Below are 26,676 nucleotides of genomic sequence, written 5' to 3'. Positions count from 1 at the left end.
CTTGTCGCAAATCAGCAGGAAGGGGCGTGTCTACTCATGATGTGGAGGAGAGAGCGTTCAGTGCACAGGATGGACATTAGCGAGCCGAGCAACAGAAAGATAGAGATGGCGGATAAAAAACAAGAGGAAAACGTTTGCGGAACAAAAGAAGGCTTAAGGCAAGAAGTAGGACCGAATTTTCATTTTTGGGTGAACTATCCCTTTAAATGCCGCTCCATCTGAAAGCACGTGATGGAGATTTACTACTAATCACAGAATCGGCTTTACTGGCGAGATGCGCATGACAATCGCATGCGATTTATCGTGCAGCCCTAAAAAAAAGAATAATTTTGACGGCATTGATGAACCTGTGGTGGTTTCTGCGGTGGGGAAGTAACGTAAGCTATTAATAAGATTAGTATTGACCACGTTCAGAGGCTGTCATATGTGGATCAACTTACTTTGTTGTGTATTTTTAACAGTTTCAATATGAAAAATAACTTTTATATTGAGTCAATGGATTTATTGCATTTTGGGGAAAAAATTATCAGTTTTTATAAGTCTTTGAAAATCAAAAGTCTCCCTCATCTATCACACCTGATTCAACTCATCAGCTCATTAGTGGAGACTGCAAGACCTGAAGTGGGTGTGTCAGATATAGAGAGACATACAAAACGTGCAGTGCTGGGGGTACTTCATGGAGAGGTTTGAGAACCCCTGTTATAACCCAAAGACGCTATGTGAAAGTTTGAAACAGAAAATAGTGGTTTTCATCTTGCCACTTTCTTGGTAAAGAAAACACATTTTTACTCAAATTAATCAAAATGGATTTATAGCATTTTGGAAACAAACTCTTCAAATATACTCTTACAAATAAAGGTTCATTATTGGCATTTATGATTCCATGAAGAACCTTTAACATCCACAGAATTTCCATTGCACAAAAGTTTTTTTATAGTGGGAAAAGGTTCTTCAGATTGTTAAAACATTCTTCCCGCTTAGAAAAAAATGCTTGTTTTCAGTTTTGATTTAATGTACAAACAGATTACAGTAGAAAAAGCCTCTCTCACAAAAACAGGCATCTCCCCAACCTCTTCTCTTGGCCTGTAAATACCTGCTCTAGCTCTCAAACCCGTGTCAGAGTGGTGCCTGCAATGAATCCATCAACCAAAAGTATCATGGCTTTGGCGTCTAATCGATGCTACTCTCTGCCCTTCCATAGGTCAGTGTCAAAGCATTGAGACGTCTCTGCCAGAGTCTCTGAATCAGGCCATCTTCCAGTTTCGTTCCCTATTAAGTAGACATAGACTTCGGACTTTAGATTTTTCCCACGGTGAATACTAACGAATATGTTTCTGAATATCTTTGGACACACACTTCTGTTCATACACAATAACCTTTGATGTCAAGATGATGTTTGTCAGGCTGCTGGGAGACCATCTGGAGCTGCTGCAAGCAGTGGCACATAAACATTAGCAGTCGACCACAGGAGTCAACCTCCCTCCGTCCACCCGCCCTTTCTCTAAACTCTGTCTATGTAAGAGGTGGAAAACACGAGCAAGGACACTACTTCACTGAGCCATATGCTTCTTTATTTCAGCACATTAGGGCAGACTGAGGCTTTCATTATTACTTCTCGTTGGTTGCATTTTCAATGTAAGCAGCTCAGTGAAATTTCCTGAACCCAGAAGTTCACTTTCATGGTACACTGGCTGTAAAAATGTAAAAGACTGAAATGTCATCCTAACGTTCGCTCTCTTTCTTTTCCCTCAGGTGCAAAGGTCATATTCTCCCAAGTACAGTCCATAAGAAAGGTGAGCCTATTCGTCTGAATGATCACAAGGTTTTACATTAGTGCTTCACGGCGTGTGCTATGGCTGCTGGAATTACTGTGCACTGGCACCACTTGGTGGCTGCCACTGGAGAGACAAGACTTTAATAAAAAACAACAACAACCTTATAGAGCCCATGAAATAGTTCTTTCGTGTGTTGACATATTTTCTTTTTAAACATTTTAGTCCTGTGGACTTTTAGAAATTAAACTCTCTTAAAATACACTTTTCAAAATCTCACTTAATTATTTAATTTAGAATGATTTGCTTATTTAATTTGTCTGCTAACAATATCCAGCAGAGAATACGGATTCAGTCATATAAATTCCCACCACATATCAAATTATGCTTTTATTTGAGAAAACATTGTGTGGAAATGATATTCTTAACTTTGGAATAAAATACGTAATTGTAATTGTAATGGTAAATAGGTAATGCCTTACTAATTTCATCAGCTAGTATGTATGTATCATAAACACACACAAATAATTTTTATTTTTTATTATCCACACTTTTTGCAAACAACCCCGGGACAGTTGTAATTTTTACACAATAAATATTAAATGCTTTATCATTGTTTCTTACATTGTTTAGATTATCAGTATCAAAATAATATTCATATTTTTTATGATGGCTTTTTATAGTTTAAGAATGAATGTCTGGGTCTGGGACAAGGGCAAAACAAAAATCTATTTGAAAAGAGTGAATGAATGATTAAATCCAAGTTACTTTGAATAAAAATCAGCCCGTTACATAAATACCCCTGTGAAAATGTAGTAAACTTTAGCATCTTTTTAAGAAGAGTACTTATTACACGAATAAATAATACTTTAAAATAATATATTTAGGTGCAAATTTAATATAATGTTTTTGAACACTTAACTGTATGTTAATTGCAATTAATATTGATAAATGAAAATACAGTTTACATTTATGTTATATGCAATAAGATAAACTTTAGAGTTCTTTAGAGCATTTATTTTTCTTTCAAGCATGAAAAAGCTTATTAAACATATTGATTTAAATTGTTCTTTAAAGTAAAACTTTTAATTTGCCATTACAAAGTGTACTTTTTAAAAGTGCACTTAAGTGTGTTAAGAAACAAGTACATTTAAGTGGCCTTTTATTTAATTAATATTACTTTTTTTTTTAAATACACTTTTAGGATTTGAAGTAAACTACACTCTAAAAAATGCTGGGTTAAAAACAACACAACTTGGGTTATTTGACAACCCAGCGCAGGGTAAATATTGGACAGAGCACATGCTGGGTTATTTTGACCCAGCTGGTTGGGTTAACTGTTTTTACTCAACATGCTGGGTTGTTTTATTCAAGTCAACTATTATTTAAAAATTATTATATTGCTGACTTACAGTGTGCTGGAAATTAAAAATCACACAGAATTACTAGAGGCAACAGCAATTATCAAAAGATAAACATTTATTATTAAGCAAGAACACCCATGGAAAAATATAAGACAAATTGAATTTATTTGGGTGAATATAGCATAGTTTACGATATTACATACATTTAAACTCGTTTAACAAGCATTTTAGAAAAAAGTAGCATTTTAATTTAAGTGTATTCAACTGTTCTCTGTAATCACTTTTCACCGAAATAGTATGAATTCTCGTGCCGGTGTGTCGCTGAAATCTGAGCCGGTGAAGGGCTGCTCTTCGCGGGGGAACTGCGAACTTCAGACCACAACCTCGCGTTTCACTCATAGCTAAAAGATGCCGTGACTGACTCCATAACCTGCCCATTAACAAACAGTACTGAGATTAGAGAACATATTTTAACATCAAATTAAATTAAATTCAGTATGATATCGAATGAAATCATTTAATGTTATGCAAGGCAAAAGGCATTTCCATCATGCGAAATGACCACTGCTGACACATCTGACTGACATCTCGTCCTTATGTTGTGTAGCGTAATATAATATAATTTACAGCACAGTAAAGACTTTATAAATGAAATAAAATGTATACAAACCTTTATTTTGCTGAAGAAGTGCACCAAATCGGCGGTGGCGGTGCTGAGAACCGCTTTCTCCTTTAGAGGACACAAAAAGCCCGCGATCTGACTGTTACTCAGCAGCTGGGTTGTTTCGTTGGAGACAGGCTCAACCCAGCGGTTGGGTAGAAAAAATAACCCAGCATTAAAAAGGACGCAGCAGCTTCGATTCAGAAAAACTACCCATCACATGGGTAAAAAAAATATATTAAAAATAACCCAATAAAATGAACCATCAAGCTGAACCCAGCATTTGGGTTAAAAAAAAAATAACCCAGAATTTTTTAGTGTGCAGAAAAACTACCCATCACATGGGTAAAAAAAAAATATTAAAAATAACCCAATAAAATGAACCATCAAGCTGAACCCAGCATTTGGGTTAAAAAAAAAAACCCCAGAATTTTTTAGTGTGCAGAAAAACTACCCAGCACCTGGGTAAAAATAACCCAACAGGCTGAACCCAGCATTTGGGTTAAAAAAAAAAAAACCAGCATTTTTTACTATAGTGCACATTTAATACAATTGAGCACACTTCTTTTTCACAAGGGTGTGCCTGAATTTGAAGAAACACTATTATTGTTGCTGAAAGTACTTTTGTTCTCTAAATTACAGGAACCGTGTCCTTATTGTCCTGACAATGACAGACAGTCTGATCCAACAGGAGACAACTTTCCTAGACCTGCACAACCGGTGCAGCTTCCAGTCTTCCCATGGGTCCAGCATTCCTCTCTAATCAACCCCAGAGACATCACTGCTGCCCATGTCACAAAGAGCCACCGTAAACTCCTCCTTAAGAGCGGCCTGCTTGTCCAGCAGCTCAACGCTGACCCTCCTGGCCAGATCAAGGAGAACCCAGAGCGATTGACTAAGGTGCAGCTGTCCCGTCAGAGGCTGATGAGGGAGGTCTGTGCCAAATACACAAGCGGAACCACCAAACAGACTATAACCCGCATGCATGTGTCCCGTATCTTTGTGGAGGACAAGCACAAACTCCTCTACTGTGAGGTGCCCAAGGCGGGCTGCTCCAACTGGAAGAGGGTGCTCATGGTGCTTCAAGGTCTTGCTTCTTCCACTGGAGAGATCCAACATGACGAGGTGCATTATGGGAATCATCTCAAGCGTCTTGACTCGTTCGATCAAAATGGCATCATTCGTCGTCTGAAGACCTACACCAAAGTCCTCTTCCTGAGGGAACCTTTCGAAAGGTTAGTGTCTGCTTTTCGGGACAAGTTCGAAAGTCCAAACTCGTACTACCACCCTGTGTTCGGGAAGCCCATCATATCGAAATACCGCAGCAATGCGACGCAGTACGCCTTGCGCACGGGAGCGGGCGTGACCTTCAAGGAATTCATCCAGTATCTGTTAGATGTGCATCGGCCGGTTGGCATGGACATCCACTGGGAGCCCGTAGGACATCTTTGCAGCCCCTGCTTGCTGGACTATGATTTCATTGGGAAATTTGAGACTCTGGAGGAAGAAGCCAATTTCCTTTTGAGAAGTATCGGAGCTCCTAGCAATTTAACATTCCCTAGTTTTAAAGACAGGAACCCTAATGCAGAAAGGACATCTTTGGATATCACAAGGGGATATTTTGCACAACTAAATGTGACGGAGAGACAAAGGGTGTATGACTTTTACTACATGGACTATCTGATGTTCAACTACTCCAAACCGTTTAAAGATTTATACTGAGGCTTTTACAGTAGTCTAATGAACTTTCTGTTGGCCTGATGTTCACATTTTGTCCTAGTGAGGTTATTTTATTACTGTCAAATGTCATTGTTTATTTGATAGCAAATTTAAATGTGAAATATTACTCACATTCTGTACTTGTCTCTGCAGGCTGGTCCTTGCGTTTATCTTGTTATTTACAAAACATATTCAATTCTATTCAGTAAGAAACCTCTTAATGGGATAATCTGCCCCAAAAATACAAATTTGACATAATTTACTCACTCTTCATGTCGTTTCAAACCAGCAAAATTATTTTGAAGAATGTTTCAGCTGTTTTTGTAAAAACAATGAAAGTCAATAGGGTCCAAAACAATGGTAGACAAAAACTAAATAAATTTTTCAGAATATCTTCTGCTGTGAAGGTGAGTAAATGATGTCAGAATTTTCATTTTTGGGCAAACTGTCCCTTTGTTGTGTGTGATTTGTTTTCTCAGACTGCCTAGAATGAATAGACTGTACTAAGAGTGTCTAAAAGTTATCATAATGTCATTTATATTAGCATTGAAGGAAAGTGTCCAGCTATGAGTATCACTGCTCGATATAACATTGCGAAACATTTTCAACAACGAGACAGATCATTGCTGGATTTAGTGTGGTACATCTGGTAATGGTAAAATCTGATTTTTTGTGAATTTATAAAAAACAAGTTGTCTACAGTGTGTCATGTATTAGAGCATGACCTTCTACACCTTTGCCTTACTTTCACATTTCTCATATTATGACGTTTTCTGTATATTAATAAATGTAAGCACAATATTTTAATGTTAGTTAGATGACATCTCTGCGCGATTACCTTCTTTATTGTTATAATGACATTGTATCAAAATTCCAGTCATTTCTAGGCCTCAGTCACTAGTAGAGGTGTACAGTAAACCCATCACATCCTCTCATCTTTCACCCTTTGTTTGAAGGTTAGTAACATATTTTTGATTGTAATCCAACTTATTTTTCATTGCGGAAGTAAGCTATTTCCTGTGAATCTGCAAGACTTTTGATTCATTAGCCGCTAATGATAAGTAACCAGAAGAATAACAACGTGCAGTAAACGGTAAAAGTATTTACGCAACAAACCAGTGTATTTATAATATTTATATTTAAAAATAATAAGAAATAGCCTACCAGCTTGTAAAATCAAGCAGCATAATGGACTGTTTTTGCCGCTAAAATAACTGGAAGTTGATGACACCGGAAGCCTCGCACATTCAAGTTAAATATGACCGCAAGTGGAAGTAATGTATCATATTACTACAGGGCGCTCAGGAATGCTTACTTCTGATTGGTCAGTTGCGCCATTCGGCGGCCTGAAATTTCCTAATATAATAAATGAAACCGACGCTACCTTCAGGACTTATCACTCCGCGGACTCGCGCGCTCGTTTCATACAAACGCAACTGGCGTCATCTTGCGTAGTGAACTGTAGTGAAATTGACCTTAGAGGATGTAAGTATTAATATTACGGTCATATTGTAGCTGTGTTCGTCTTGTTCCTAGGCTGCTTGTTGTGTAATGGATAATATTTTTTTTCTATCGGAAGCATCAAGATATATGTACAATTAAGATTATAAAATTACACACATATATATATATATATATGCATATATAGTGTTATTATTTTTCTGCTACTTTACCCCAGTTTTGGAAACAAAAGCAGCAACCCAACCCCCCTTTTGCAGCAGTCAAAACTGGTGTTGATCTTTACATCTTGTCCTCCCACTCCAATAAGTCCTCTGCCGCCTGGAGCAACTGCGGCTTTTTTAGCTCCACCCCCTCGTTACCCCCTCCTTATCTCACAGGGCCTGGGGCTTTGACATCCTGTTCTCTCTCACAATCTACAGACTCAAAGGGCACATCAAATCAGCTACCATTTGTCACGTGGAAGACAGAACAAAGAAAATCCTCATTTTTCGTTCTTCAGCACCAAAATCATATTTAAAAAGGAGAGGGGTAAGAGAAAAATTAGTCTTTCTGTATGATTGGGTTTTGGAATGGAAGGAGCTGGAGGCAAGAGAATAAGCTCTGAACTAACTTTTACAAATTAAGTTATTACAAAAAGACTCTCGAAAATCTAATTACCAAAAGAAGTGTAGACAAAATGCAACATGCATCAAAAATGTTGAAAGTCGTTTCAGGTGAGAAGGTGAGATGTTTGACGTCCAGCAGATGGCGCTGTGGTCTAATGAGGAACACGGGCATCATCTGAATACAACTTCCAAAAGGGAATATGTAGATTTATTTATGCATTTATGAATGTTGCACAGGTATTACAGCTGACTCTCTTGGCAAAACAGTGGCTCATGCCTTCAAAGGTGTAATAGGCTAATTCATCCTTCTAGAAATACATATAGCCTACATAAAAAATAAGCGGCTACATAATTTAAATACTATCATTTAAATTTTAACACTATAATTTAAATACTATTAGTGGTTATGAATTAACAATGTTAATATTAATGTTAATAAAGTCCCACGGACCACTGGGACGAAATGAGTTCGTGTGAATTGTGAAAGTTTTAGATTTAGCTTTAGCTGCTATATTGATTACCAGGAAGCTTTTGTTTTTCTGTCTTCAGGCTGTTTTATTTGACTCGCTTGAATATAAGCTCAACTGTAAGACCAGGGGTAGTAAGTGTTACTCAGATATATAGTTTTGTTGGCATGATGCACATCATTGGGATAACCATTACTCCCCTCATCTCTCTGTAAATTAAGGAAATGAAGTGCAGGCGCTCGAGGCAACATTCTAAGCTATTTAAATCTTTAAATTTACATCTTCCTCCAGCGTCAAGTAATTGAACTAACTCCGGGCTTGTTCCTTTAATTGAACAAAAATATCTTGTCTTCCTGCTGCTCGTCTGATGTGGGAAACTAATTTCAGCCAAAGGCGAGAAAAATTCGGTTGTTAAGTCCAAATAGTTTGCAACACATTCCTGTATACAAACAGATTTGCTTTGCTGTGTTTTCACTCGAGAATGTGGGCTATTATGTAGAAGGTGATAACATTAGCTCGGTGCCAAAAGATTACTGAAGGTAATTGGAAAATAAATTTTAAAATTCTAATTTGTGACAAGAAAATGAAAGGGTTCTCTCTTTCCCCTTTGCATAACTAAAAATGGAACTGAAATGTAGGCTATTGCTATGCTATATAGGCCTAATTATTTATTTATGGAAATCTTAATTCATAATTTGTTCTCTGTTCGTAGTTTGAATTCCCAACAAACTACAACTGCGTTTTAAAAGCGTTTTAAGGACAGGTCATAAGATGTGTTTTTTGTAATGTTTCATTTAAATGTACAAATCACGTTAAGCGTCGTTTACGTTTGGTATATTTATTTTCGTCATAAACATTCGTTGTATTGACGTCTAAATTTATAGCCTACTGACGTTTGAGAGCATCTTACCCTTTAAATATCGTCAGACCGTTACTAAAACATTAGTTACATTATTTTTCAGCTGGCGTTTTCGTGCTACGTTACCTAAGGGAACGTTTTGGAAATGTTGTAAAAACGTTTTTTATTAGCTGCGTTTAGTTTGGTCACTGGTTGGTTAGCTGCTCACCAGATGTCAAGGTACAGAACATTTTAAGGAGAATGGGAACAATATTACAGTGGTCTAAAACTGTCAAGTATCCTTTTTGTAAAAATGTTTTCAGCACAATGAGACTGTCTTCCACCTGAAAGCTGTATGCCATCAAGACAGACATCTCTATCTAGCCGTGCGCAAAAAAATTGAAATGGCGCGTTTGGCTCGAGGCGGTTGTGTGGGCGCCTTTTGCAGAGGCACAATGCATATCGATATATGTCATTTAGTTTTCATGGCCAGCAGAACATTATTAGAAAGCTGAGAGAAACATATTAAACCAAATTAAGAAGATAAATTATTTTAAGCCTGTAAGAAATGTCTGGAAAAGAAACATAAATCAAAAAGACTGGAAAAAATAACAGAATTCATAAATCATAATACAGTGTAGGCCCATGTAATGCCGTTTAAAACAAAAGATTGGTTCTCTTTTGCTCGCTGAAGGTTAATCAAAGACATGCACACAGGTAACCTAAACCGTTATCCTGGCGCATGCACATATCTTTGTTCAGACGCGGCAAGTAGATGCATAAATGACGATCAATGCGATTAAAACACATATATACGCATACTTCCAAATGTGAATAGCAAGATCAAATGTTGTTCTTGTAACTCGCCCCAGCTCAGGCAGGGTTGAGCTAATTGTAGCCTAATCCTGCCCCGGGGCGTTTGGAGAGCCTTGAGCAAGAATTCTTGTTCAGCTGTCCTCTGTTATTCGGGCTGGAACGCTGTGCCTTCAACGCACTCTCACGCTTCAACAAAAAAAGGAGCAAGAAAGAAAAAAAGCGAGGCTAAGACACGCCACGATCGATCTCATGTTTTAAAGAGGGCTGAAGATACATTTACAGCTGTCTTCCAAGGTAAGGACGCAGACTCGACTGACTCCCCTGTGCAGCTTTTGTGGAAAGTGTGTATAGCAGTCTATGGTCTGTGTTTTAAGCGAGTTTTTAAAGCCACAGCGACCTATATAGCGCTGCGTTTGCACCGGCGTTAGATTTCGCTGGATTCTGAAGGGAATTGTCGCTGGATTCTGTACGAAGAGCTCTTGGGAGTGCCGAGAAAATATTACGAGAAAGTTCTTTCTAAAGGACGAGCAACCTTCACCAGAGACATTCTGCTAGAATCCTCCTCAGATTGCGTCGGACATCCTAAAATGTTTGAAACGGTACGGTGGATTCTGTCAAATTCTCGAATGTTTCTCAAGTGCATCTTTGCGTTCGTTCTCAGTGTGTCGTGCTTTTGCAGTTTTAGATCAGGGAGGGCTGATTTGAGTAGGCTATACAATGAGAGGTCAGCGCACTATGTAATGCCGTTTAAAACAAAAGATTGTTTCTCTTTTGCTCGATGAAGGTTAATCAGACATGCACACAGGTAACTTAACCTAGTAAACCGTTATCCCCGCGCATGCACATATTGTTCAGACGCGGCAAGTAGATGAATAAATGACGATAAATGCGATTAAAACACATATACGTATACTTCAAAATGTGAATAGCAAGATCAAATGTTGTTCTTGTAACTCGCCCCAGCTCAGGCAGGGTTGAGCTAATTGTAGCCTAATCCTGCCCCGGGGCGTTTGGAGAGCCTTGAGCAAGAATTCTTGTTCAGCTGTCCTCTGTTATTCGGGCTGGAACGCTGTGCCTTCAACGCACTCTCACGCTTCAACAAAAAAAGGAGCAAGAAAGAAAAAAAGCGAGGCTAAGACACGCCACGATCGATCTCATGTTTTAAAGAGGGCTGAAGATACATTTACAGCTGTCTTCCAAGGTAAGGACGCAGACTCGACTGACTCCCCTGTGCAGCTTTTGTGGAAAGTGTGTATAGCAGTCTATGGTCTGTGTTTTAAGCGAGTTTTTAAAGCCACAGCGACCTATATAGCGCTGCGTTTGCACCGGCGTTAGATTTCGCTGGATTCTGAAGGGAATTGTCGCCGGATTCTATTCGAAGAGCTCTTGGAGTGGCGAGAAAATATTACGAAAAAGTTCTTTCTAAAGGACGAGCAACCTTCATCAGAGACAGTCTGCTAGAATCCTCCTCAGATTGCGTCGGACATCCTAAAATGTTTGAAACGGTACGGTGGATTCTGTCAAATTCTCGAATGTTTCTCAAGTGCATCTTTGCGTTCGTTCTCAGTGTGTCGTGCTTTTGCAGTTTTAGATCAGGGAGGGCTGATTTGAGTAGGCTATACAATGAGAGGTCAGCGCACTACTGTATGCCCATTGCGTACAGGAAGTGCGGTACAGAGAGTTGTAGGGCTATTTTACGCACTCCGGGGACCTGGCGCAGTTTTTGACATCACAAACGATTATTTCTGACTTTGATGATATCTAATTTTTCACTCACACTCTTAACGTTTGCTTCCGACCTAGTGTGTGTGGGCTATATATGAAGAGTTCAGATGCAAAAGCCTCTTAAGTGCCGTTTGACATTTTTATCAGGATCCTATATTTATGTTCAGTTATTTCACTTTAATTGCACAGGAAAGGACATGCCATTGGATTAAAATTACTAAACCTAATAGGAGCTTGATAAAAATGCTCATTTTAGATGACAATTTCAGATTCTGTCAGACTGATTCTAAGTTATGATTCTGTTTGAGTGATTCATTAAAAGAACCGGCTCATAAGAGTCAATTGTTCGTTGTGGGACTATGCTGGTATAGTTTAATGTTTGCTTCTCGGATTTTACAAGAAATGTAGGCTATGATTCATTGACATTATTCGCGGTACTCACTGTTTTAATTTCATCAAACGCAATTCAGACGAATGAACACTCACAAACTCCAGTAACATTTTTTTATTTTTATTTTTTAGCTGTGGCTCTGTAGATTCACTGACTGATTTTTTTAATATTGTGAAAAGTGGGGCAGTTCTACCCAGGCCAGAAATCCTGTGTGTGTGTATACTCCTCATAATATTTCAGTTTTTTGTCTTTTATAAAAAATAACATTTTAAAACTTTACTATAGTAGCCTACTATAGCTGACCAATTTCATTTTTGAGATTTAATTCTAAATCTAAGGCTAAACACAAGATACATCACCCTATACAGGACTATGCTAGTCTCTGATGTACACCATGGGCACACATTGCTCCAGGCATAGTGCCTCTGGAAATGGGACTTTAACCATCTGTTTAGGCGGAATTGTTCGTTACTCCAAACAAAGGCCGATTCATGCCACGGTAGCAGTCAAGCATCATCATGGTCCCTATGGTTTTAATGTAGGGCTGTAATTACTCAGGAGAGGACAATGACTAAAGATATCTTAATGTTGCATGATTTAGAACCTTTTGCACTAACTGAAACTTTATTATGATGCAGCATCATTTAGATTTTTATATTTGACCTTGTGGGAGTTCAAGTCTTATTTACCCTCATTTTTGGCTTCAATTCAAAATGTTGATTCATTTGCTCTCAGAAACTTTTAAAGAACTGAGAAGCTGTTGGTGAAGAGGTGTTTTGCGTCTCACAATATCTTTAATTAGGAGTCTACACTTTTTCCCTCTCTTTCCCTGGAGGTAGACACCTACAGTACTAGGATCCATCCCTCTCTCTCTCTCTCTCTCTCTCGCTCTCCTTCTCTCCCTCTCTCCCTTTCGTGCTCGCTAATAAGCAACCATTTCTCCCCTCCGGTTCTATGAAAAAAGGAGGGGAAAAAAAACGGCAGGCAAATTTTCTTAATTAGACTTGTGGTGCTAATTCTTAAGGTAAAAACGCAATTTAAGGGAAGATGTAAAAGTGATCTCCCGCATGCTTGCAGGCCAGAATCGCACCTTAGATCTCGGAGATTGAAGGGGAGAGGGGAACCAGGAGCTGTTTATTTGATAGTGTGCTGTTTGTGCAGGAGGGAAGGAGCATGTCTCGGCTGTCTTTGACCCGGTCCCCAGTGTCTCCTCTGGCCACTCAGGGAATCCCACTGCCGGCTCAGCTGACTAAAGCGAACGCTCCAGTCCACATTGACGTAGGCGGGCACATGTACACCAGCAGTCTGGCCACCCTCACCAAATACCCAGACTCCAGGTAAGACCTGTTGTGATTTGATGCTAACCATTTTTTGGGGGGTTACTGGGACTGATGTTGACTTAAACTATGTGTCATTGTCATGTTGAGCTGTCGTGAGAAGTTATGTTGTAGTTCTGTGGTCCAACTTCATTTTTGCCTTTGTAACAACCTAAATTTCCTCAATTTAGCAATGCATTTATTTATAGATAGAGTGATAGATTAAAATGCTCTACTTTTAAATGACTTAAAAGCCACTTGCAGAGTCATGCAATTCCTACCTGCTGCATCCATCCCAACCGTAATCTACGGAGGTTTGCGGATAAAGTGAGGTAAAGGGACACCACCTGTTAGAGATGTGTGTGTGTGTATGTGTGTGTGCAAGACGGGAAAAGAGTGTGAGAGCTTTGCCACATCTGTTCAGGTTAACAGAGAGCGTGGCTCGCTCTGATTTATTAATGGATATGGAGCGAGAGAGCAATGGGAAGGAGGGAGGAGAGGAAAATGGGGGGAGGGAGAAAAGCAGGCAGCATTTTAATTGCTTTTTGGAGGAAAAAAAAAAAGAGAGGCTGAGATGAAAAACTAAGATTGCCTAAAGCTATATGGTGAAATTCTAACTGGGGGAACGGCAAGACCATATGAGAAAAGGACCACCCGAGGCACAAAAGGGGGAATTGGTTTTCTTATTAAGTGTTTTGCATCGCTTTCCAGAATGAGGGAGAGAAAGAAAGAACGGAAGAATGAAATAGGATGAGAGAATGAAATAAGAACATTTTGCAAAGATAAAGTCGATTCATCCGAAGAACAGAAATAGTGTACGACATAATTCCATACTCTTGACCCCATTCCTGCAGTTAATTCAGGTTAAATAATCAACTTGTACATTTGTCGTTCAACTTATTCCAAATGTAAAATGTGAAGTGAAAGCAGTTTTTTTTAGGGAATATCTTTTACATTATTACATGATAAGAGCAAAACCATTCTTAATGTAGTGTAGTGCTTGCATAAAACTTTAAAACAAAATACTTCTTTAAATTGAAAATCATTGATTTACATTTTTCCCCTCCAGAATCAGTCGCCTGTTCAACGGCACAGAACCGATTGTTTTGGACAGTCTGAAGCAGCATTATTTTATCGACAGAGATGGAGAGATATTCCGCTATATCCTGAGCTACCTGAGAACCAGCAAACTGCTTCTTCCTGACGACTTCAAGGTAACGTTCACACACCCAGTGTCTCTTCGGCAGGTCAAAACTTTGATTTAGTTCCTCTTTTAGCATCACGTCAATAGCCTTGAGCTGAAACACGCTGAAAGGACCCAGACAGAACTGCAGGCAGTTTTATTGGATTTCCATGTGTTTGGAATTATCTTAAGCTTTATGTCTCAGATATTCCTGGATGCTTGTTGAATACTACGCTTATCAATTTCCAAGGTTTGTCATGTGCCTTTCCACCATTTTGAACAGATTTATGTATTCATTTTTTGGGACATTGTATGCAAAGTTTCTGCAGTCTTCACTAAAACTGCCTCAGATCATCTTGAGATGAAGCTTCACAAACCTGAGCAATTGGATTTTTGTTGTATGACATTTTTCCTTAACCTTTTTTGCTGACAAAGATGGCAGGCAGGAAGTGAGACATATTGATAAAAAACTTTCCACATTGGCAAAGTACATTTATAGCTAAATAAAATAAATAGCACTATAAAGTTATCGCAAAATAAAATAAAAATAGAATAGAAAAAAGTCTAAGGAAATTCAGACTCAAAATAGTGCGAAGTACAATTTCTGATTTCAAATATACTTTCTTGGTCTCTTGGTCTTGGTCATTTCTTTGCATATTGGTAGAAAACTTTCCATCTTGGCCTGCAAATGCCAAGCATATTTATAGCAAAACAAAATAAAGTAACAAAAATAAAAACTCAATTCTAAGGTTTACATTCGCAAACATTTATAGCAAAATAAGATAAAAAAAATAAAATTAAAAACTGAATAAAAAGAACCCTAAAGTCTAAGGTGAACTTTAAAGTTTGACTCAAAATAGCGTGCAATTCAAATTCTGTTTTACAAAACGTTCTAACTTGGCCCAAGAATGCCAAGCACATTTACAGCAAAAATTTTTTTTAAATAAAATAAATAAATTAAATAAACCCTTAAGTCTAACGTTTAAATTCACAAGCATTTATAGCAAAATGAAATAAAATAATAAATAATAAAATAAAAAACAGAGTAAGAAACAACCCTAAAGTCTAAGGTGAAGTTTAAAGTTGGACTCAAAATAGTGTGAAATGCAATTTCTGACTTCAAGCACACATAGCTATGAGTCTTTTCTTCAATGCCAGCAGATAAATTGGTGAAGTATTATGCCCGTCTCAGTCAAAAATCAGATGGGTAAAGGTATTTGTGTCAATGGGATTAATTAGAGTGAGACTAGTCATTTGCGCCTCAGGCTCGTGGCTAGCTTTCCTCCACTGCGCGAGACCGTTTGATAACAGAACATAAAATATGTAACTGCACAGAGGCACATCATTACATCCCATTATACTTAACTTTTCACACTTTTTGCCTTTCAAAACTCACCATGCCTTGACCTGCGAGAGCGGGAAAACTCGACTACTATATGGTCGCTGTTCAGCCACGGTTGGGTTTAAGGCCTATAGACCTTTCTTTTTCATCCAGAACCTAAAGAACCACTGAATCGTTTCAGATGAAGCTATACATAAGCGAATGATGCATGTTGTCAGATGGAGCAGCCCCTCCTGTGAGAGGTGATGGGATACGTTTGGTCTCCTCCCAGATGTCTGTTACGTCTGTGAATTCATTAGACTCCACTTATTGGCTTAATTGACAACATTTTGTTCCTCTAGAAGAGTTTGCACTTGAAAACAGTGCATCGCATCCAGCTTCATTTGTCCATATGGATATGGCCTAAAGACTAAATTCGCTCTTCTGTGGGCCTTTGCTTTTACATTCTCTTTCTCCAAAAGTGAGTCACAGAAGGAGCCCTGTTAAAACATACCCAGCCTTCGCTGCAGACCTGGGAAAGAAGCGCAGCTTGTTTTTCTTTGAATTAGCAAGAGCCCGAAGGCCTAAAGTCTCTGTATCCATGTTGTCAGCACCAGTATGGGCTAAAGAAAGGAACATAGGGAATAAAGAGAGAGAGAAAGAAGAGAGGCTGAGGGAGGGGTGTGGGTAAGAAAACAACTCCTTTTCTTGTGGTAATTGTAAAAGAGCGTTGTGTCTGAGATGGTCGGTGCTATTGTTCTCCATGGCGTAGCCTGCAGTGGAATGAGTAGTCTTACAGGGTGGGGATGAAGAGCCAGCAGGGTCGAGATCACAGCTCTCTCTCACGGCCTCCAGGCGCAGAACCCAAGAATGCTGTCAGAGTTTTGAGCAGAAATGGCTTTCAGGCCTCGTGTTTGGGGTCTGAGAGACCCCAAGGCCCTTTTAATATCTCGGAAAACATTAACATTGAAGTATCAGGTTAACGCTTCATGACTTTTCCTAATCTAATGAGAACTGGCAAAATTTGAACTTGATAACATTCATCAAACATCCTGCATGAAAAAATGTACCTCACTGTTTGGGGGTCTCAAGACCCCAGGTATATTTCACGCAATTTGAAAGATTTTCAGAATTTTTTCCCCCCCTTGAAAATGTTTGCTTTAATAATATCAAACTATACACAAATATTAATATTATATAAGAAGCTTTCATTTTATTGGTCTTTAAATAGGTCAAAGGAACTAATTAAAAGAGTTTATGTATTATTTGTATATATAATCTCTAATCTCTTGTATATGAAATCTAAAAGTTTTTTTAAATAATGTATTATATATTATGATTTTTTTTTGTGTGTTTTGTCATATTTAATAGTTTTTAATAGTTTTATTCATTTTTAGTTTTAGTTATTTTAGTACCTCAAGATAAACTAAACAAAAATGAGAAACATTACCTTGGCAACTAACTGTAATTGTTTATATTTTATTTTGTTTCAAGTAACAGAAATGGTTTTTATGGTTTTAGTTTCACTTTATTTAATAATATAGTTAGATTGAATTCAGGTAAAGTGGGACATATTTTGGCATTGATATGACTGGGAAAAATGTCCAAGTTGAATTAACCCTATATATAGCCTATAATTTGTATTATTATTTTAAAATTTAAAAACAAAGCAAGTATCAACAGAACATGAGGGTTTCATATTTAGATTTTTTTCTTGTGAAGATAAGAAAAGCTTGAATTGCTAAATAAAATCTGTGTTCATGCAGTATTACACAAGTGGTAACACCGCTAACTTTGGTTTATCATTAATTTTCCTCGATATATGCCTATACCTCCATGGAAATATTTTCATTTTTGCAGTGCTTGTAATGGCAGGACTGAGGCATGTTGCCATCTGGCTTAGTGAATGAAAGGCCAGTGTAAGTGGGGTAAATGTGCTGGAGGGTGAAGGACGCCTCAGGCAGAGGCAGCAATCTGTGCTGTCCGACCAGAGAGTCTGTGAGTGAGGGGAGAGCCGGGGCCTATAAATCTTAACCCCCGCCCCTCGCCCTCGCCCTGTCCTGGCTAAAGACGGGTCAGATGGGCACAATCGCTCCATGTGTTGGTCTGGGTTCATGCTCAATGCTAAACAACATGTGCTTTGAAACATGCAATATTCAATCATCATGTGGTATTGAATTTCTTCTGTAATTTTCTGATATTATAAGTCCATCATGTCTTTCCTAGTGGAGAATTTAAATCTAAAAATATCTTTATAGTGATGGAGTAGCAATCACTATAAATATCTTTATAGTGATGGAAAATAACTCTAGTCAATTTTTTGTTTGTTTCTATTCTTTCTCTTGGTGGTTTGCTCGCTCGGTCATTCCTTTGGTTAATGGGATGTTTGTGCATTTGTTTCTTTATTTGTAAGGCCATTTGTTCGCTCACTTGGTGGTTTGTTTGTTCATTTGTTTGCTCACTTGATGGTTTGTTTGTTTGCTCATTCGTTCGCTCACTTGGTGGTTTGTTTGCTCATTTGTTCACTTACTTTGTGGTTTGTTCATTTGCTCATCCATTCACTCACTTAGTGGTTTGTTTGCTCATTCGTTCACTATCTTGGTGGTTTGTTTGCTTGCTCATTCGTTCTCTCACTTGGTAGTGTTTGCTCATTTGTTCACTTTGTGGTTTGTTTGCTCATTTGTTCACTTACTTTGTGGTTTGTTTGTTTGCTCATTCATTCTCTCACTTTGTGGTTTGTTCATTTGCTCATCCATTCACTCACTTAGTGGTTTGTTTGCTCATTCGTTCACTATCTTGGTGGTTTGTTTGCTTGCTCATTCGTTCTCTCACTTGGTGGTGTTTGCTCATTTGTTTGCTCACTTGGTGGTTTGTTTATGTCCTTGGGACATTTGCTCAGTGGGTTGTTTTTCGGTCATTTGTTTGTTTGAGCATTTTTGGTCTGCTTTTTCATTCATTCACTCAATAGCTGGTAAATTTTCCCTGTTTGTTCAGTCATTACTTTGTACATTTGTGTTTTCTTATTTGTTCACCCATTTGTTTGTTCATTTGCTCAGCGAGTTGTTGTATTGTTAGCTCATTCATTCATGTGTTTGTACTTTTTTTTTTGTCCGCTCATTCAGTCATTTGCTGGATGGATTATTTGTTTGTTTCTTTCTTTCTTTCCGTGCATACATTCACTTCCATGTGTTGTTCCCGCAGGAGGTCCAGCTGCTGTATGAGGAGGCTCGGTATTACCAGCTGACACCCATGGTGAAAGAGCTGGAGCGCTGGAAACAGGACCGGGAGCAGCGGCGGGCGGCTCAGCCCTGCGAGTGCCTGGTGGTGCGGGTGACCCCTGACCTGGGCGAGAGGATTGCCATCAGTGGGGACAAGGCCCTCATAGAGGAAATTTTCCCAGAGACAGGGGACGTCATGTGCAATTCAGTCAACGCCGGCTGGAACCAGGATCCAACCCACGTTATTCGCTTTCCACTGAATGGCTACTGCAGGCTCAACTCTGTGCAGGTACAGCATTGTCATTGAGTAATACTAAAACAGTATTTGATGGTCATCACTGAGTTCAAAGGTTGGGGGTCAGTTAGGGCTGCACAATTAATCTAATTTCTAATCGCAATTACAATTACGGATGCCACAATTACGTAATCGTTCAAAGCAGCAATTAATCGTTCAAAGTCCACTTATGTTATTCTGCATGCTTAAGATGCTTTTTTTTCTTTCTACATGTTATCTTAAGGGTTTTTCCATTGTTTTAATTTTAGTTTTAGTATAACATTATAATACCATGCATATTTTTACCTTTTTATTTAAAGAGAAACCAATCCGATGTATAGTTGACATTTGAGGCTTAATACTATAGAAAAGCAATAAAAGTTTTTCAGTTAGTGTTTTCAGCTTATTTTCATATAAAAATATGGCATGCAGTTGCTTCAAACAAAGGTGTAAACATCATTCATTTAATCGTAAATTAATAATCGCAATTACAATGTCAAAGGAATAATCGACAATTATGATTTTTGTCATAATCATGCAGCCCTAGGGTCAGTAAAATTTTTAAAAATGTTTTTGAAAAGTCTCACCATGGCTGCATTTATTTGATCAAAAATACTCTAAAACACAGTCAAATATTATTACAATTTAAAATAACTGTTTTCTAGCTGATTATATTTTAAAATGTAATTTACTCCTGTGATGGCAAAGCCTAATTACTCCAGTCTTCAGTGTCACGTGATGCTTCAGAAATCATTCTAATATGCTGAATTGTTGCTCAAAAAACGTCACTCATGATGAAGGTAATGTATCCTTGCTAAATATGAGTTCTTTCAAATAACCAAAAAAACGTAATGACCCGAACTTTTAAACGGCAATGTATACTTATACTAAAAAATGTGATTAATTAATGTAACAATAAAAAAAAAGTAACTGAAAATATTTTTTCACTACAACGCACAAGTTGGAAATGCTGGTTTGAACCTGGAGTGCAACATGACAATCCCCAAAAATTGTCAAAAAAATAAAATTAACAATTACATTTAAATAATGAAATGGCATATTTTGAAATTAAATAATACTGTCAATCACTTCTTTTGCCATATTAATGGGCCTATTATAAAGCATTTGCTGAACTTGAAAGTTTTGACTTGTACTTTGGTTGATTGCTGGGATATTGAGCGTGCTGTGCTGATGTGTCTCGGAGGCAGCTTGCCTGCTGCCTGCCAACCAGAAGAGATGTGTGAGGGTGCAAGATGTAGTAGGCAGGTGTGGCTCCACAGCTGCAGAGGTGCAGTTATGCCCCATGTCACCTTCTCACATACGCCACGATTTGGCTGTTTGAAAGGTGCTAAAACAGACACGCATCCCGGCGTACACACAGACACATCCACATACATACGATTTAGAATGTCCGGAACCTTGAATCCTGGAGGCGATGCTAATGTGGGGAATATGTAGTCATGAACCCGAGAGGAGAAGAGAGGGAAATGATATGCATAATTTATTTTTAACTCGTCCTTAAGACAAATCTCTCCATTTGAAAAAGTGCTCCAACATTTCTGCGCCTGAAGCGTTTTAAACACACATGCTACATTTTTAATACTGTACTTTGGTTTCTTTGAACAACCTAAACTGGTTTACGCTACTTTTTTACACACGCCTAATTGACTTGCTGTATAACTAATTAGTGTGTCTGATAACACTTATTTTTTTGCAGACTTAACTGACTGAATCATGCGGTGGATTTTTTTTGTTTGTTAAGTGCATCTTTGTCACACATCTCGGGTGTTCACGAAAACCCACCTATGAAATATGAGAAGATAGATCAGAGAGGAATGACAGAGGACGAGAGATATGGAAAAAGACAGAGAGAGCCAGTTTGTTGCCAAGAAATTGTAGCCGTTTACTGTAAGAAAGTTAGTAAGTGATGCAACCATCAGCGCAGTGAGTGTAATGTCAAAATCATAAGCCTTCAGATATCGATGCCTGAATACTTGAGACACTCTATATATGTTCATTGCATATTTAGTAAGAGCTCTAGTTATGGTTGTAGTTTATTAAATGAATGGATTAAATACAAATTAAAGGTATATTTCATCCAGATTTTACTGTGTGTAGGGCTGGGCAAAAAAAAGGATCCTATACAAAAAAAAAAGAATAGGTTTAAAATACAGGCATGTGGTTCTTAATTTCTTTTTATTAATTCACCATTTGTAAACTGATGTTTACTGTTCATTTTTTAGAAATATCAATAGCATTTGTATTAAAACTATATTCACTGAACGTAATCAAAAAATCGAGAATTGAATCGAATCGAGAGCTAGTGAATCAAAATCGAATCGAAACATCTGAATCGATACCCAGCCCTAATGTAGAATACAAAAAGAAGATGATACTGTTTTTGATCATACAATGAAAGACACTGAACTCATTAAATGATCAGCAAACACTGAGGCATTTTTCAAAATCATCTTTTCTTCATGAGGGTGAGTAAATCATGATACAGATTTCATTTTTCGGGGGACTATCCCTTTAAGACAAATTGTCGAAATCCACTGGAAAAAGTTTGAAAATTGCACAAAAATAAGGAACTTCAAAGTCAAACGATTTGTGTATTAAAACTCGCTTCTGTAACACTGATGCAACCAAAACCTTACACGAGCCTTAATGTTGATATATGTTCTTGAAAAGATGCTTCAAAACGCAGTCTTTCTTTGTGCACGGTAGGCCCTTGAATCATCTTCTTATGTCTTTCATACCTCATCTGTGCGTAAGTCGTAAGAAGCGTTCATTTCCTCTACAAGTTTCTCCGCAGCCTCAACTTCCAAAGTGAGGATAAGGGTGGACATTTTTTCTCAGGCCCTGTGCAGTTCAACTGATTTCTTCTTCTTCTTTTTTTTTTTTGCGGAGGGACTTTTATCTGGCTCTGTAGCCCCGAGCCAGAACTTTCATTTTCATGTGAAGCACACTTGAAAGTAGTGCAGGAGTAAGTGAATACTCAAGGCTGCATGTATTGAATTTCAAAAAAATCTACAAGCACTCCAACAGATAAAACATTTTGTTGGCTTTTTGCGGCGGCGGGAATGACACCGACAGCGGCCGCCCAGAGACGGCTCACGGTGAGGGATCTCTGACAGTAGCCGAGATTGTGTGCATTGGTTTTGTAATGAAAGAGCCGGGCGGCTTCAGTGTGGGCTGTCAGTGGAGGAGCCTATTCTCATTTGACTCCGCATCAAACCCCTGTAAACAGCCCAGGGGATGTCTCGCTCCTTCTCATCCCGGGTGGATGGTCTGGAGTGAGAAACGGCTGAGGGTAATGCAAGCGTGAAGTTGTTGATATCACTGTTACTGAGATTGCACATTTTAAATGCGTCTTGATGCAACTATGTGAAGTGCTGATAGAGTGGCATAAATAGGAGTTTACTTCCAAAAAACTCATACCGAGTTTCTCATATCCAACGGAGAACTTGAACTTGAAATTTCTGCTAGGTCCTAGAGAGACTGTTGCAGGAGTCGTCTAAATGCAGTTATCTGAAGTGCTGATGGTGATATCACTGTTACTGAGATTGCACATTTTAAATGCGTCTTGATGCAACTATGTGAAGTGCTGATAGAGTGGCATAAATAGGAGTTTACTTCCAAAAAACTCATACCGAGTTTCTCATATCCAACGGAGAACTTGAAATTTCTGCTAGGTCCTAGAGAAACTGTTGCAGGAGTCGTCTAAATGCAGTTATCTGAAGTGCTGATGGAGTAGCATGAATGGGAGTTTATTTTATGGAAACTAAAATCTCTGAATAAAACTCCACTGGTTTCTATTAGGTCCTGGAGAAATGGTGCTAGAAAGGGGTTGCCATCTTGATGCAATTATGTGAAGCATAAATTGTTTACTCCAAAAACTCATACTGAGTTTCTCAAATTGAACAAAGAACTTCTCAAGATACTAACAGAGAAGCTCCGGAAAGTTTCAACATAGCATTTGTCTTGATGCAACTATATGAAGCACTGATAGAGAGGCATAAATAGAGTTTGCTTTGAAAAACTTCATCTCAGAATATTGATAATTCTCCCTGGTTTCTTCTAGGTCCTGTAGAGACTGTTGCAGATGGGTTCGGTCTGGTGCTGTCTTGATACATTTATGCGAAGTGCCGATACCTTTGCATGAATAGGAGATTACTTTGTTACATTTATGGAAAACATCTCAAAACACTGAAAAACTCCACTGGTTTCTCTTAGGTCCTGGAGAGACAGTTCCAGAATGGGTTGCTATCTTGATGCAATTATGCAGAGTAGCATAAATTATTTACTCCAAAACTCTAAAGTTTCTCAGATTTAACAAAGAACTTCTCTAAATAATAAAAATGCCCCTGGTTTTTCCCTGAGTCCTGGAGCAACAGTTCCAGAAAGTTTCAAAATGGAATTTGTCTTGATGCAACTATGAAGCTCTGATAGAGTGTCGAATTTCCCATATTCAATGGAGCTGAAAATACTGAGAAAAATTCCCTTGGTTTCTCTTAGGTCCTAGAGAGACTGTTGCAGAAGGTTTTGTCTTGATAAAATTATGTGAAGCGCTGATACGAGGAGCACAAGAGTTTATTTTATGGAAAGCATAATCTCAAAGTACAAAAAAAAAAAAACACTGGTTCCAATCTAGGTCCTGTAGAGACTGATTGCAAATGGTTTCAGCCATCTTGATACATTTATGTGAAGTGATGATACCATTCATTTATTTTATGGGAAACTTCATCTCAAAATCCTACAAAATACCACTGGTTTAGTTTAGATCCTGAAGAGACTTTTTCTAAAAGGGTTCAGCATTGCATCAATGATTTGTTTATAGAAGAGCATACATTTTCAAAACTCACTGTCCCTGGTTTTTCCTTGGTCCTGTAGGGTTCGGTATGGTGGTGTCTTGTCACATTTAGGTGTAGTACTGATACAGAGGTTCTCATATTGTGTGGAAAACTTCTCAAAATACTCAAAAATGGCCCTGTAGTCTCCTAGTCCAACTCCTGTTGGTCTATAAATTCAACTATATGAAGTACAGAGTTTCTCATATTATAACAATATACTAATAATGTCCCTGGTTTCTCCTAGGTTCTGGAGAGACTGTTCCAGAAAGGCTTCAGCATGGTGGCCTCGTGCGGCGGGGGTGTGGACTCCTCCCAGTTCAGTGAATACATCCTGAGTCGGGAAGACAGACGGTGTCAGACCAGCCACATGCCCATCAGGATAAAACAGGAGCCTCTGGACTAGCCAGCTCTTGTGCCAACCATGAACACCCGAGTCTGCTTTTGAAAGAAAAAAAAATGCCAGCGGACAAATAGAAGACTTAAACTTAATTTGCAAGAAGAGTTTGCTTCAACTCTTTGGACTTGGACTGACATCTTAGTAAATGTATTTCATCAACGACCCCAAATCTGCTCCAAAAAATGCTTTACAAACCCAAGCGAGCCACAGGATAGCTTTTCATCTGCTGACCTCCAGTTGAACTTTTTAGCCGTTTCTTTGGCTCAAGTCATGAAAAAAGCATTCATAGATCTATATTTCCACAGTACATATCCATATAAGTTCGCCATTGTATGTGCATAAAAGAGCGAAAAGAGGAACTCTACAAGGAAGTTGCGTTCATGGCGAGCGCACCTTCTGGCTAGAACACTTTCAAATGATGCAGCAGTCTGATCTCCAAGCTCCCGGGCGAAATTAACCACAAAATACAAAGTCTGTCCTCTGATCCATTTTTAATCTAGATATCTAATGTTCTCATTTTCCAGTCTCATCTATGTAAATCAGTTCTTTTATGACCTACAGGTTTATTGCTGTTGTCTCACTACATGAAGAATATGAGAGCAGTTCTCAGAAGTCATTTGGTTGTAAGTGCGGTCTGGATTCGGCTGCATAGACGCTTTGACTTGAGGCTACGTGGCGGCTAAAGCAGATGGTCTGGTAATGCATTCAGCGCTGGGCAGAGAGGCTTTTTGTTTGAATATGTGTAAAGGGAAACCTGGACTCATGTGGGAGAGCTTTTCTGATGGCATCGCTAAATCCGCTTTTTTTTCCTTGGGTGCCCGTTTTCTTCAAAACTAGCCCTGAACTAGTCGCTAGTTCATTATACATAATTGCTTTGAGTAAACGGTTAAAAAGTAAAGATCTTTTGTAGATACAGTGTCCAAAACAACATCTTGTTTAATGAATGACCTTTTGAAAAAATTTGATTAGTCAGATTGTTAATGAATGCAGCACTTTCAGGGGGCGATACTCGGACCGTTTGAGAAGAGGGGAATTACTGTGCCCCTCAAGGCCTGGAGACGGAGGGGCTACGGGTCAGACTTCTCTCCAGGAGTTAAGGTCACTTTCCCACAATCCCCTTCACTCACTCTCCCTTAGCAAAACAGAGCCACTCAGAGAGAGACTGAGGGAGAATAAATTTGAAAGGTTAACTTGGTGGCTGGTAAACAGACTGAATTGCATAATGTGTTGTAAAAAGGCACATTTAATAGGAGTTCTTTGCCTCACAATTTCAAACGGAAGGGTCACTGAAATGTCACAGATATGTTGTTATGCTAAGTGTTGTCTTAACTGGCCAGCGTTTCTTTTCAGATTTATTTGATTTGTTGTACATAAAGGCTCACGGACGCTTTGCAGGCCCCCCTGAATGCAACTTATCATCTCGCTGCTGCGCAACTGCCATTTGGTTTTCGATTTCAAGGACGAGAACATTAAAAAGACGATTATCGGAGAAGCTGCGTCGGACGTTACATAAATCTTAATTTAAATACTGCTCTAATGGATGTTGTGTCAAGATGTATATTGCAGTATGGTCCAAATGTATATTATTTAAATAAAACATTTTTTGTAATGGATTATTATTGATATGAATCATAGTGGTATGTCAGGCATGTGTTTATTTGAATTGTAACATTCTTTTTGTAATCGGTGTTGACAAACAAACTTTTAATAAATTGGTGGAGTTCTTTCCCTATTTTAAACCACTGACAGCATGCATGTGAATGTGTCGAAAAAACTTGATATACAAATGACAATGAACATAGTCAGGGGTAATCAAAAACCTCACTATGAAATGGAAGATCTTTTAGTATTGTGATATACATTCGAGTGAATCTTCAGAAGAGAAAAAAAAGTATTGAGGGGACTTGGTTCTATCAGTTGTTGATTGGATGGAGGCAGATCTGAATGTGAACTTGCAGTCTATTGTAAGAAAGGGGCGGAGTTTCAGCAGACTAAATGATTGGAGAAGTATGGCACATATCAGCAGAGAGAAGTCTGTTGATTAAAATTTCGTTCACCCAAAAGTGAATATTCTGTCATTAATTACTCAGCCTCATGTCGTTCCAAACGCGTAAGACCTTCGTTCATCTTTGGAACACATATGAAGATATTTTTGATGAGTCAGAAAGCTCTTGGATTTCATCAAAAATATCTTAATTTGTGTTCCGAAGATAAACGAAGGTCTTGTGGGTTTGGAACGATATGAGGGTGGGTAATTGATGACAGAATTTTCATTTTGGGGTGAACTATCCGTTT

At 38.4% G+C, this 26,676-nt stretch overlaps 2 protein-coding genes across 6 annotated transcripts in view; both read left to right on the top strand.

The window, feature by feature from the left end:
• The window catches only part of LOC107753701 (carbohydrate sulfotransferase 8-like), a 61,559-nt gene extending 55,807 nt beyond the window's left edge, over nucleotides 1–5,752 (top strand). The window contains exons 3-4 of the mRNA XM_016569914.1: nucleotides 1,753–1,793; nucleotides 4,440–5,752. Coding sequence (XP_016425400.1) covers nucleotides 1,753–1,793; nucleotides 4,440–5,519 — 1,121 coding nt within the window. The 3' untranslated portion in view covers nucleotides 5,520–5,752. The remainder of the gene's footprint in view (nucleotides 1–1,752; nucleotides 1,794–4,439) is intronic.
• Nucleotides 5,753–7,394: 1,642 nt separating this feature from the next.
• Nucleotides 7,395–26,108, top strand: LOC107753574 (BTB/POZ domain-containing protein kctd15-like). Of its 5 annotated transcripts, none has more exons than XM_016569751.1 (5): nucleotides 7,395–7,505; nucleotides 12,981–13,156; nucleotides 14,205–14,349; nucleotides 18,841–19,146; nucleotides 24,229–26,108. In XM_016569751.1, the coding sequence occupies exons 2-5, from the start codon at nucleotides 12,993–12,995 to the stop codon at nucleotides 24,385–24,387; spliced, it is 774 nt and encodes a 257-aa protein (XP_016425237.1). In that variant the 5' UTR covers nucleotides 7,395–7,505; nucleotides 12,981–12,992; the 3' UTR covers nucleotides 24,388–26,108. The 5 variants fall into 5 exon arrangements, with proteins under 5 accessions (XP_016425237.1, XP_016425236.1, XP_016425234.1 ...); XM_016569750.1 differs by lacking the exon at nucleotides 7,395–7,505 and adding an exon at nucleotides 8,546–8,588; XM_016569748.1 differs by lacking the exon at nucleotides 7,395–7,505 and adding an exon at nucleotides 10,080–10,302.
• The last annotated feature ends 568 nt before the right edge of the window (nucleotides 26,109–26,676 follow it).

Source organism: Sinocyclocheilus rhinocerous, unplaced genomic scaffold, assembly GCF_001515625.1.
Source record: "Sinocyclocheilus rhinocerous isolate Xijiao unplaced genomic scaffold, SAMN03320098_v1.1 scaffold200, whole genome shotgun sequence".
NCBI classification, from domain to species: Eukaryota; Metazoa; Chordata; class Actinopteri; order Cypriniformes; family Cyprinidae; genus Sinocyclocheilus; species Sinocyclocheilus rhinocerous.
This window is presented reverse-complemented; position numbering and strand designations above follow the sequence as displayed.

Bases quoted from the DNA above. Each gene is read 5' to 3' on its own strand.
- LOC107753574 (XM_016569748.1), top strand. The intron at 13,157-14,204 runs GTAAGACCTGTT...TTTCCCCTCCAG, and splicing joins ACCAAATACCCAGACTCCAG to AATCAGTCGCCTGTTCAACG. The intron at 19,147-24,228 runs GTACAGCATTGT...GGTTTCTCCTAG, and splicing joins GCAGGCTCAACTCTGTGCAG to GTTCTGGAGAGACTGTTCCA.